This window comes from Toxorhynchites rutilus, chromosome 2, assembly GCF_029784135.1.
Source record: "Toxorhynchites rutilus septentrionalis strain SRP chromosome 2, ASM2978413v1, whole genome shotgun sequence".
Lineage (NCBI taxonomy): Eukaryota > Metazoa > Arthropoda > Insecta > Diptera > Culicidae > Toxorhynchites > Toxorhynchites rutilus.
The window spans coordinates 184663535-184676459 of record NC_073745.1 but is presented as its reverse complement, the minus strand read 5'-3'; the positions used below and the strand labels follow the sequence as shown (position 1 = coordinate 184676459).

General features: G+C 39.7%; 1 protein-coding gene across 1 annotated transcript in view; it reads right to left on the bottom strand.

Annotated features, from left to right (window-relative positions):
- Window positions 1-12138, bottom strand: part of LOC129766491 (uncharacterized) — a 57562-nt gene extending 45424 nt beyond the window's left edge. Inside the window, exons 1-3 of the mRNA XM_055767059.1 lie at window positions 11761-12138; window positions 5692-5781; window positions 5546-5551 (exon numbers count right to left, since the gene is read on the bottom strand). Coding sequence (XP_055623034.1) covers window positions 5546-5551; window positions 5692-5781; window positions 11761-12138 — 474 coding nt within the window. The remainder of the gene's footprint in view (window positions 1-5545; window positions 5552-5691; window positions 5782-11760) is intronic.
- Between the last annotated feature and the right edge of the window lie 787 nt (window positions 12139-12925).

Genomic DNA, 12925 nt, shown 5'->3' with positions numbered 1-12925 from the left:
TAGACTGAAAATTTCAGTAAGCATTCTTTGCTTGTTTTTCACATGGGTTACCTACCACAACGTTTCGCAAAAAAAGAGGAAAAAATGCATGAAATGCCACACGCGCAAGATCATGTGAATGTTGTTTCTTCTGTGAAAGGTTTTTATTTTCATTTATTCTTTGCCCCGAATCGTCTCCTTAGGTTTATAGAACCTGGAAGAACGGTAGTGAGCCACCTCCCCCCCAAATATCGGTATAATGATAAATTGAGGAGGAGTATCTTGGTGAAAAAAATGATAATTCCCATACTGTGATCCGGGGATCGATAAATCCTAAGAATAATTGCACTCGTTGGATAAATATTCTGCTGTAGAATTCTGACAGTTGCCAAACTTCAATGTCGCTTTTTCGTTTACACAGAAGAGACTTCTCAGTGACATTAAGGAAAGCTTTGGTTTTTTGAAAAAGTTTGTAAATCTTCGCAGAGCCCAATATCTTTCAATTGGGCGTAACTCAGAATAATTTCGAGGATAGACAAGTTTGGGTACAATATTGACATTGTAGTCTGAAGCCATACCACTTCATAACGATTTTAGTGTAGTGACACCAGCTGACCCGGTAATAATAGTTCTGCCATTCAAATTATTTTCAGTGAATATTCTGGTTGTTAAATAAAAAAAAAACTAATGTATTGTAAGTGTGTTTGAATGTCTTAACGATCTATAAAATTAATCGAATGTGATCGATAAAGTAGAACGAATGGAACAATTTGAACTAAAGTGTGTTTGATGCTTATACTGCCGAAAACAACGGTGCACATTTGACAAACAGATGTGAAACGTTCGTGATTCTTGTGTTCTATTGAGAAGCATAATGTCACTGCACTATATACGTGCAGAGTAATTTAAAAATATCAGTCCAGTAAGACATTCCATGGCGTATCCCATCGGGTCGTTTGAACACCCAGACGGAGAATGTCCCCCTACGCATGTGATTGTGTGTTTGGTGAGGTTTTTAGGAAGACATTTCGTACATTTCCAACTGCCATGTAAGGCGATTTTAAGTTTATTAAAGATATTTTCCCTAAATCGATGGATTTCATGGCACCTTGGATTGGTTTTACAAGCATGTTTCTCTCTATAACTCGATGCCTCCCTAACTCGATGGTTCCTTGGATAATGAGTAAGGGAGAGTTGGCTGTATATCAAACCAATATCAAACCAGTCACCCATATTCAGGAGTCCGCTCAATTTGAAACTCGATCAAACTTCACGATTTGATCAAAATCAACCTCTACATTTTGCAATCTGATCGACTCAAATTTAATCGTTCTATACAATAAGGCAACCTTGCCTTTACCGTCAAAATAATTCAATTTTTTTTGTGTGAAGTTTACATTCTATTAGATTAGCGCAGCCATACTCAACCTGCGGCCCGGCGAGCTTTTCTGGTTGGTCCTTCTGGTGTTACTCTATTTTAAATTATTTTGTATGTTTAACAATAACGAAAATCTAAAAAATAACAACCAATTTTTAATGTAGGACTACGTCTTTCAGTACTACGGACTCGATTATCCGGGATTCGATTATCCGGAATTTTAGACTCGATTATCTGGAGTATTTTACTTTTGAATTTCGGAATTTTTGAATAATTTGCATAATAATTCCATATTGAATAGCTAATATGGGTAACAAATGAAAGGACTTGATACAGTTATTTATGAAAAATGCAAACCCAAGATGGCGGCCACTACAAAATGGCGGATTACATATTTTCTCAGAATGACTGAATTACACGTATGAATTGTTCATTTTATGCGTTACAGGGCGGACTCGATTATATACAGTCTCCGATTTCTTATAATCTGTATACTGTATATAATCGAAACCTGTATAAAATCGAGTAAAAAAAATTATTTGTTTTTATACACATATCAGCTGACCCGATAAACTTCGTCCCGCCCAAAATTATTTTTTTGTTATCAATTCCTTCAAACATTCACGTTTTTTTACTAAGCGCAAGTTCATGAGTCCAATCGCAGAACTGTTCATTGATGTATCTTCTAATTGACCCCGTTGAATTTACCTTTTACTAAAAATTTCCTAGTACTTCTACCAAAACTTATCATTATAACGTCAGATTATTTTCAATTCTCATTCAAGAATTTTTAATCAAATAACATGTTTCTCCGTTACATAGAATAAATGTTTTATACAGAAAATATGATAGAATAAAGACAGACCCCTCTCCTCTTCTCCCCTTAGAGATAGAGGGGGAAAGTGTCTATTCACCATAGAAACATTTAATGCGCCCTAATACCTCCATATACCTATTCATATACCTAATTTGGTTTCGTTTGCTTGATTAATTCTCGATTAATGCAGAAATTCGGGTTTAATTTGTATGGCAGCCCCCCCTAAGAGAGGTGGGAGGTGTATCTAACCACCATAGAATAATTTATTGAACTCTAAAACCTCCAGATGCCTAATTTGTTTGTCTTTGCTTGAATAATTCTCGAGTAATGTAGAAATTTGTATTTCATTTGTATTTCAGCCCCCCTTAGAGAGGAGGGTGGAGTGTCTGACCACCATAGAAACATTTATTGCACCCTAAAACCTCCACATGCCAAATTTCGTTTCATTTGCTTGATTAATTCTCGAGTAATGTAGAAATTTGTGTTTCATTAGTGTTTCATGACAAAAATCTCGTGTATTGTTCCCGCGAAAACGATATCAAACCATGCAAAACCATTGGTTCTTCTTAAGGCCACTAAAACTCTAGACTAAAAAGTTATTTTAAAATTTTCGATGCATTCTAAAATAATATTCGAAATAATCAAAAGTGAATTATTTTTCATAGTTTTTGCTGGAAAGAGGCTTCTGTGCATCGTTTTCGGTTTTCTTGGTGCTATGATGATGATGATGTTTTGAATTAGAGAGGAATCTCAGACTGTTTCTATCAACTCAGACACAGTTCATTCGCCTCTAGCCTCAAAAAAGGCCAATTTGGAAAACTAAATTAAACACTCGGCCTTGCGAAAGGCCATTCGGATAGCCTCGCAGCCGCTGCCATTTAGTCGCTACCAGGATGAATGATAAATCGCCAATGATTCAATGGTGATTTTTTTTCCGCATCTGGGTACAATATTTTTATCAATGAAAAAGTTTTGAATGTAGGGAACAAATATTTCGCCATTCGGCATACACCATATGCAGATAGCTTCCATGAAATTGTTGAAGCTTTACAACTTCTTTGTGATCCAACGGAGCATATGAACATGAAAGGTACCGCCTGAGGACTCATCCTTAATACAGTAACGCTTGCGCATTGAACCGGCACATATACTCTCCTTTTTTTTTTGTCAGGATTGATGACAATGGCGTGATTTGAAGAATCACAATAGTTGATTGTTGAGCTCGCCATCGTCTGGCTTCAGATGAATTGTGGTTACTTGCTCAAGTATGAATGAACGTTCGATGAAGTGAACGTAGCCCCATCTATCATTTAACTACGTAAAAAAATATATTTGTTCTGATTGAAAAACGAACGACGCTTAAATTATTTGAATATTGTTTATATAAAAATACTAAAATCGCGATGAAGAATAGGGGATGGGGGTTAAAATTGTTTGGGTATTGTGTATTGTGGCCAAATTAAAAAAAAATCATTTAGAAATTCTTTTCTGCATAAGGTCGAAGAACGAAGAATTTCCATCGCGATTTTTGATGAAATTCGCGTATCGTTCTTGCAGGCACTATTCCTGGTAATTTTTTTTTGTTAATTTCACCTGAGGTGTGAAAGATTGCTTCCCAAACAAGATATTTTTGGGGGTATTTCGCCTATTTTTTCTTCCTAAAGTATTTAGGTGTTGCATTTTCCAGAACGTTCATCGCCCACAATTGTCGCGGTTGGGGATTTTTTTTGGATTTGTATGACTTCAATCCAGAACGTTTCTTTGATTTTTGAATGAATTCACGTGACATCCTTGCTTCCCGATTTTCACCGGTCAAATCGAGAGGTTCGGCATTTCACGGATAGTGTGTGATAGTGTGCACGAATTTTCAATTCTTCAGTGCTTACTTGGCACATCGCCCGTAACAATCGGTGGAATTGGAAAAAAATCAGCATCCAAACAAAAATGTCAACGAAGCCGCCATCGAAAAAACAAAAACAAAAACAAAAACGAACGGACGGACGGACAGACAAATCCAGTGAAGTGGAAGTCGAATGAGATTACGAAATAGAGATAAACGCCAACGCAAGTTTCAGTGTGTTGATGAATGAACTCGTTCGCTGGAGATACAAGTTTAAGAAATAATATCCCAATCTTTAATTACATATCAGCGGCAACCATCTGGATGGAGGAGGCTTAATGTCTCCAGAACATCGAGAGGGAATGTGAGAAAATGGTCAGTCCAGTTCGATGCCAAGATCCATCGCATCTCGTACGAAGTTAATGGGTGTATTTCTGCTGGTGTGTACGAGACAGCATTTGGACGAGATATAAATCCGGGCTTCTCGAAAATTTCATTCATATTCGTACACTCATTCTTACTGCTTTTTAATGTGAGACTGATGCTTTGAACTAATTTGTCTGGCATGTCAAATGAAATTATGAATACTAATTAGCGATGTTTTTATTTAACTTAGTCTCTCAGTTTGTGACTAAAGGTGTCGTTGCCATTAAAGTCGAAGCATGATTGAGCGGTCAGATTCATTAAAGTCAATTAAACTGTATTAAAGTATCTGTGATATTCATCGATTGAGTTGAAATTGGTGATTAGTTATAGCATATATTGATGCGCTTCTCCTCCCATCTTTTCAATAGGAAAGCATATCTTCATAATGGTAAACAGTTTAAGTTGATGGTCAATTTTTCGCAAATTTAGGGTTTCCAAATAGCACGCCTCGAATCAAAACATCAAATCAAATAGCACGCCTCGAATGTCTTGAACGAACTTCATTCTACTTATTGGTCGTAATGGGTATCAAACATCGGTGATGAACTCAAATCGGTTTCTTCTTCTTCTTCTTCAATGGCACTAACGTTCCTAGAGGAACTTCGCCGTCTCAACGTAGTATTACTTGCGTCATTTTTATTAGTACTTAGTTGAGATTTCTATGCCAAATAACACGCCTTGAATGCATTTTGAGTGGCAAGCTCTAGAATACGCGTGATCACAGTGCAAGTCGGAGGAAATTTCTTTGACGAAAAATTCCCCCGACCAGAACGGGAATCGAACCCGAACACCCGGCATGTTAGTTATGACGCTAACCACTCGGCCAAGGCAGCACAAGCTCAAATCGGTTTCAGATCTCATAATACACACAATAGAACACTGATGCAAATCGTGGATGTTTCACTCAATCATGTGGATATTTCCGCGGTTTGCATCAGTGTACCACACGCGGTATTTTTTAACGAGCCGCTGTTTTTCAGCACTCAAAACTGGTCAATGAAAACGTAGGATTACAAGCCTGATTCAAAATTCATATACGACCTTTCGAGATGTATGCGACATTTCTAGCGGAATTGTGTAAAGTTTCAATAGATAGTTCACTTACCCCATTCTATTGGATCCGTTGTTGTTGTTGTTGTTGTTATCGGGAGGGGTCCAAAGTCGCACGCCATAAACATAAAGAACGTTACATGAAATAGAAGACAGAAACAGTTTTGATTAGTTTATACACTGCACGTGTCTATTTATTACCGTCCGTGTGTTGACATCCGCCTTCAATGTTCCAGCCACTAGTTTGATAACGTCTTCACTACCGTGCTTCGCGGCCCAATGGAGTGCAGTCTGTAAAACAATTGAGAGCAATGTTTTAGTGTATACGGTGAAATACGGAATGCTTTGTGAGACGAATTTCATGCCAACTCGACTAGCCACCTCGGCAGCACCATGTCAGATTACAGTGAATCTTTGTGGGTGTAAAAACTCAGATTTCTACATTTCATTCTTTGATCAAACTTTTGTAGGTATTCTAGTTTAGAGTAAGAAAATTTTGTAAAAAATTATGAAAAAAATAAGCCCTTTCCCATAAGTTGTTCAGTTTTTTTTGGAGATTTGAAGTGTGCGTCCCACAAAGTTTCAAAGTTTCAGTTTCATATCCTAAGGCGAGTTGGCATGAAATTCGTCCTTCGTTTCATCCTTAGAATTTGATTCCATTGAAAGAATAGTTTGAAAATACACCCTTTCTAAAATGCCGTATTTCTAAACGATAAAGTTAAATTTCATTCATTCCATAATGGATTTCCTTCTACTACACCTTGTATAGTTGAAACACATCTTCTTGAATGGCGTTTACGTTCCCAGTGGAACCTTTGCCGTCTCAACGTATGCATGAACTAGCGTTATTTATTAATACTTAGTTGAGATTTCTTAAGCCAAATAACACGCCTTGAATGTATTCCGAAGGGCAAGTTCTTGAATACGCGTGACCACAGTGCAAGTCGAAGGAAACTTTTTTGACGAAAAATCCCCCGGCCAGAACGGGAATCGAACCCGAACACCCGGCAAGATAATGTGAGACGCTAACCACTCGGCCACGGGTGCACAGTTGAAACATATACGCGCTTCGAAAAAATATGTTTGTAAGATCGGTAAAAGATGGAGGAAATATATTGGAATATGTCCAAGACATGACCGCATTGTTAACGTAGGACTGCAGAGATGGAAATAATCCAAATCAATCTGAATCACTGTGATACAGCACAACAATTGCTTTGGCAAGACGTAGTAGAAACGAAGTGCGACCTAGCAATCATTGCTCAGCCGTATTAGAAGTGAAACTAACCAATGAAGGTACCACTAGCACGACGTCACCTTCTGTAGCCCGACGCTTGCAGTGAACATGAACTGGAGGGTGTGCGACGACTATACCCACAGTGATCATCAAGCTCTTCGATACACTCTTGGCAATAAAACGCCATCAACAAATCGAGGTCTGAGTCCAAATGAACGGATATGGAAAATTAAGACATTCGACAAGCATCTTTTCATCGAAGCACTCCGAACACGAACTCCAACGGAAATAAATGCAAGCGAACTGCAAGCGAGAGCATGTGACACTGCGATGTTACGGAAGCTACAGCCGAAAAACATACGCCGATCAGTTTATTGGTTGGGGAAACGCATATAGAGTGGTGATGGCAAAAATCAGAGGGCAGGGAAAACAACAAGAGAGCCGTCATCATACAGCCCAATTTGTCTCCAGGACACAGTTAGTAGACTTCTGGAGAGAACAATCCTCAACAGGCTGACAAAGTGTACAGAAAGCGAACATGGACTTTCAAAGCTGCAGTTTGGGTTCCGGAATGGAAGATCCACAGTGGATACTATCCTGCACCTAACAGAAATAGCTGACAAAGCGCTGAAACAAAAAAGGCGTGGCAATCGATTCTGCGCCATTGTAACAGTTGACATTAAAAACGCATTCAATTGTGCCAGCCGGGAAGCCATCGCAGAGGCATTGCACAAAATGATGGTACCGAATTACCTGTGCAGGATCCTGAAGAGTTATTTCGAGAACAGGATCCTACTCTACAACACAGCAAAGGGAGAAAAGTCGTTAAATGTAACAGTGGGTGTCCCACAGCGCTCCATCTTTGGCCCAACGCTTTGGAACGAGATGTACAATGGAGTGCAAACATTGAAGTTACCGAAGGGAGTCAACATGAAATCATGCTGATTAGCAAATGCAGAAATGTTCAGCGGAAATCACCGTTGGGGAGCACACCATTGTTTCCAAATGTTAGCTCAAGTACTTACTAGGATGTGATGATCGACGATCAATTTAACATTAGGAGCCATATCAACTACGTCTGTGAGAAAGCGGCAAATGCCATAACGTCAATCGCCAGTTTTTTTGTCAGGACACGGTTGTTTTCGAGAATACCTGCACAGATTTGAAAATGTTACCTCTCCCCATTACCACAGTGCATAAATAGTGGAAGCACCTGACCATGCAGTTTTCGAATGCCCTCGCTTCCACGAAGAACGCTGTGATATGCTCGTATCTGGTGTAGATATCAACATGAGAAATGTTTTGGTGAGTAAAAATCTCACACTACACCTAACATTAATTTTTAGCTCATGTTTCGTCATCCTGATTTATGACATTAAATGAGACACAGACAGAAAATGTCATGACTCACAAATACTGGTAAGCATTTGTATAATATACATGGTACAGCAATATAAGATTAATACGAGCGAGCGAAATAAAAGACAAATAAGCTTTCCGCATGCTTTGCACATACACGGCTCAGACCGAGATGGATATTGTTCTCCTTCATGCGCTCCTTTTTGCTCATAGAAACCACCTCCCAACTTAATTTTATAATCAGGTGCTATATTATCACGTATTAGCTGAACAACTGCTGAAGCATCATTAGCCATGTGGATAGCGTGGTCGTGTAAAATAGCTTTGCATTCCAGCCGGCCTTGGTTCGATCCCCATTGACGTCGCATGGATTTTTTTTGGCACAATCCCAAATGAAATGAGAAAAGAAAACAGAAAGAGATGTCTGTACGCATACATACAAACCATTTTTAAGCTTTTAAAACACTTCATTATTTGCGCATTTGACTCTCCAGCACACTAAACGGCATCATTTCTGCCAAAGATGAAATGTTTTCTGCCAACGCTAGTTTGGGTTTACCCAGTACACATTGCGACTGGGTGTCTATATCAGATTTCCACATTCTTTACAAAAAACTAGGACTACGAAATTATTTTATTCAATTCACTTGTTTATTACTTCGGATATTATTTTACACAAATAATATTTTTTTAGTAGAATGTTTTGGTGACCCTTAAAAGGCAGTTGATAAATTGCATCCAATTTTGGCTTCATCTGTATCCATTTCACAAACCCGTTGGACCGTATGTTGTTTCGTTTTACCCCATCTTGGTTCACTTGACTGCTTGACTGTTTCATGTGCACAGCACTTTTACTATAAACTGCACCATCCTTCGTTTGCACATCACATGATTGGTCTTCAAGCCGTCGCACCAGAACTGTCTGCTTCCAAGCTGATTGAAGATCCGGTCTACGTTGTATAAGCACATTTGCTCTAACCTTCGAATCTGGTTTTTTTTGTTGCTTTCTTACCATAGCTCATTTTCGTTACTGCTCTTCTATATCGAATGCTTTCTCCCACGTCCGATACTTTCGGTAACTTCAAACGATTTGTGATGATTGGTATTGTACTTCGAGTATTTCTGGAACATAATCTTTCATTCGGACTCGATCCTACAGCATTCGGAGTGTTACGGTGCTTCTGTAAAGCTCTTCAAAAATCCGTTCTACTTTTTTCGCACTTTCTATATAGCTGCTTCATTGCTTTTACAGTAGATTTTGACTTTCCATTCCCTTGAGCGTGATATGGAGATCAACTCATTGGCGTAAAATCTCATTCACGTGCAAATCTTATTCATTCTTCATTATCGAATTGTGGTCCGTTATCAGCAGCCACTACTTCGGGACTTCCATGCCGTACAAAATTGCGTTTGCAAGCTTTCGCTTTGGTTTTTGTCTTCGTATCACTTAAAAAATCGACTTCAACAAAGTCCGAGAACTATCTGCCGCAACCATTAGTATTAGCCTCTTGCTGTCCGTTTTTATTTCTCCAACACTCTCTATACACTCTATACACATTTCGCAGTTTCGAATGTAATTTGTTATCTGGTCTCTCATTCACTAGTTGCGTGAAAACACCCAAAATCGGACAAACCAAGATCATTTATCCTATGTTTAAGTACTTCTGCATTCGAATGTAATCATTATTTATTTATTTATTTTGGCTTAACGTCTTTACAACATAGCCTGATTCACAATTTTTCTCCAATTAACTCGGTTCGTGGCTATCTCTCTTCAATTCCGCGGGCACCCCGTGCTCACCATGTGATGCTCCACTTGGTCTGACCACCTTGCTCGTTGTGCTCCTCGTCGTCTCGTACCAGCCGGATTTCCGATGAACACCATTTTTGCAGGATAGTTGTCCGACTTTCTTGCAACATGTCCCGCCCAGCGTATCCTTCCAGCTTTGATTACTTTCTGGATACTGTGTTCGCCGGTGAGTCGCGTAAGCTCGTGGTTCATCCTTCGCATCCATACGCCGTCCTCCTGTACACCGCCGAAGATGGTTCTTAACACCCTTAACAATTCGATAATGAAGAATGAATAAGTTCAAAGACTCCGAGTGCTCGCAGGTCCTCTTCGAGTATTGTCCACGTCTCGTGCCCGTAGAGGACAACCGGTTGTATGAGCATCAACAAATGGTTATTTTATTTATTTACATTTACATCTATCAACAGGTTCAATTACAACCCAAATGATACAACAATTATCTTAATCTATCTTACACTATCGGTTACGGAGGAGGCTGCTTTTTATAGATTCTCTCGTTAAATTGAAGTCAATGAGTTCGATTTGGTCATTAAATACGCGAGCCATGCTTGCAACGGGCTCATGGTAGGCATAGTTATTGCGCGATGTTGGAAGACGAAGAAAATCGTGATTGCGCAGATTTCTCCTTCTGGTATTCAAATTTATTTGTCGTAGTAATTCTGGGCAATCGATATTCCCTTGTAAGAGATCGAAAACAAACAGAGCCTTCGTAGTATTGCGTAGCTCGCAGAGCAGATTTAATCCCAAAAGCTTGCAGCGATCTTCGTAGCTGGGGAGGTTCTGAGGATCATTCCAGGGTAATCGACGTAGAGCGAAGCGTACAAATTTGCGTTGGACTTCTTCGGATGCTGTTGTCGTAATCGGGAGCCCAAACTACGGATGAATACTCCAAGATCGAGCGAATCAGCGAATAGTATAAAGCTTTGAGGCATTGTATATCGGTGAAATGTTTGGTGATACGAAACGTAAAACCAAGAGCTTTTGATGCCTTGGAAACAACGTATGAAGTATGTTCTTGGAGCGTTAGTTTCGAACCAAAATGATTCCTAGGTCCTTAATGCTTGTAGTTCTATTCAACGTCGATCCATGCAGCTCATAATCGAATCGTATCGTTGATCGTTTCCGAGATGATCGTTTTGTACAGGGAACGTTTCGCACGACTGCTAAGTCTGTTTGACCTTAAGTGTTTGTGGAGACCATAGTAGGTACGACTCCCATTGATGATGCGTCTCCGAATCTCGCGGCTGGTATCATTGTCAGACGTTACTGTTGAGCCAAGGTAGACAAATTGGTCCACTACCTCGAACTACAACCTAAACGGGTCCTGTCGTGCTCAGATCCGGAAGCCAGCATGTATTTTGCTTTTAGACGCATCGATTTTCAGTCCAATTCTCTCTGTGCTTAAGTCAGGTGTAATGTTCAGCTACCGTCTCAAATGTTCTGCGACAATGTCTACGTCAACAGCGAAGCAGATGAATTGACTGGATCTATTGAAAATCGTACCACGCAAGTTAAACGCCGCTCATCTCATAACACCCTCTAGCGCAATGTTAAACAGTAGGCAAGAAAGACCATCACCTTGTCGAAGCCCCCTGCGGGACTCGATTGGATCAGATAATCCATCCGATATTCGCACACAGCACTGTATTCCATCCATCGTAGCCTTAATCAGTCTTGTCAGCTTCACGGGGAAGTCGTTTTCGTCCATGATTCTCCACAGCTCTTTTCTTGTTATTGAATCGTAGACGGCTTTAAAGTCTGTGGATAGATGGTGCGTGGGGACTCTGTATTCACGGCATTTCTGGAGGATCTGCCGCAAGGTGATGATTTGGTCAGTAGTAGACCGACCTTCGATGAAGCCGACCTGATAACTTCCCACGAAGTTGATTTGTTGTTCTTCAGCTGTAATAGCATTCCTAACTTCGCCTATCGTTGGAGGTGGTACATCTTCATTATTTACTGCACTAACGTAATCGCTTCCATCGTTATCCTGGTTCTCTGCCTGTACGCCATTAAGGTGTTCATCGAAGTGCTGCCTCCACCTTTCGGTCACATCACGTTCGTTCTTCAGTATACTCCCATCCTTATTCCGACATATTTCTCTCATGAGATCGGTGCAGCTTTTCGAGTTCATCACACTCCTCCTCTTCCTGGCGGCGCTTCTTTTCCCGGAAGAGTTGGGTTTACTGTCTCTGCTTCTGTCTATATCGTTCCACTTCTGACAGGTAACTTGACGCAGCATGTAATCATTATAATGAGTTAATCATTTTTTATTCTTGTTCTCGCGAAAACAAGTGGAATATGCTGCAATTTGTTTTCTTATGTCAATGTATAGACTTAACTGAGTATGCACCGCGAAATTTTTCTTCTTCTTCTTCTTCTTCTTCTTCTTCTTCTTCTTCTGCTACTACTTCTTTGTATTAGAGAGTCTCTCAAGTCTCTAGTCCAACCAACTCTCTCGTGACTTTTGGGCGAACTTTTTCGCAGCTGATACACGGTGGTCACTGTTGATTATTTAGATTATCCCTTATTTTTCATTTCTAATAAATAAAACACAATTGTAAAGTATCTGCTTCGATCTACTTTTGACAACGGATGAAAACAAGAACAATGTGTGCATTCGCAGAAGAAATACAAAAGCACTCTCCACAGGACAGGAAACCGACGAGGTGTATCGTCTCACTATGTATCCATCTCGGTTGCGAACAGACACGTTCCGCGATGTGCGAAATTTTCATTCTCAACGCATTATCGACCATCTGAAGTAATTCTGCTCTCGGACTTCGAATCAAGCAAAAACGCTGTTTGTGACGTTGAAATGACGTTGACATTGAAATCGACTGTTGATTGCTCGCTGGCTGGTACAAGACCAAGATAATAAATTGATTTATTGAAATTTTCTTCAAGATTTTAAGTTGAAAAGGCCATTTTGACTGTTCGCTGGTTGGAGTGAGACTGTGTAATAGAAATCACAAATGATATCTTTCCTACTCTTACCTATTGTAATAAGTTGCAAATAAGCGAAGCTT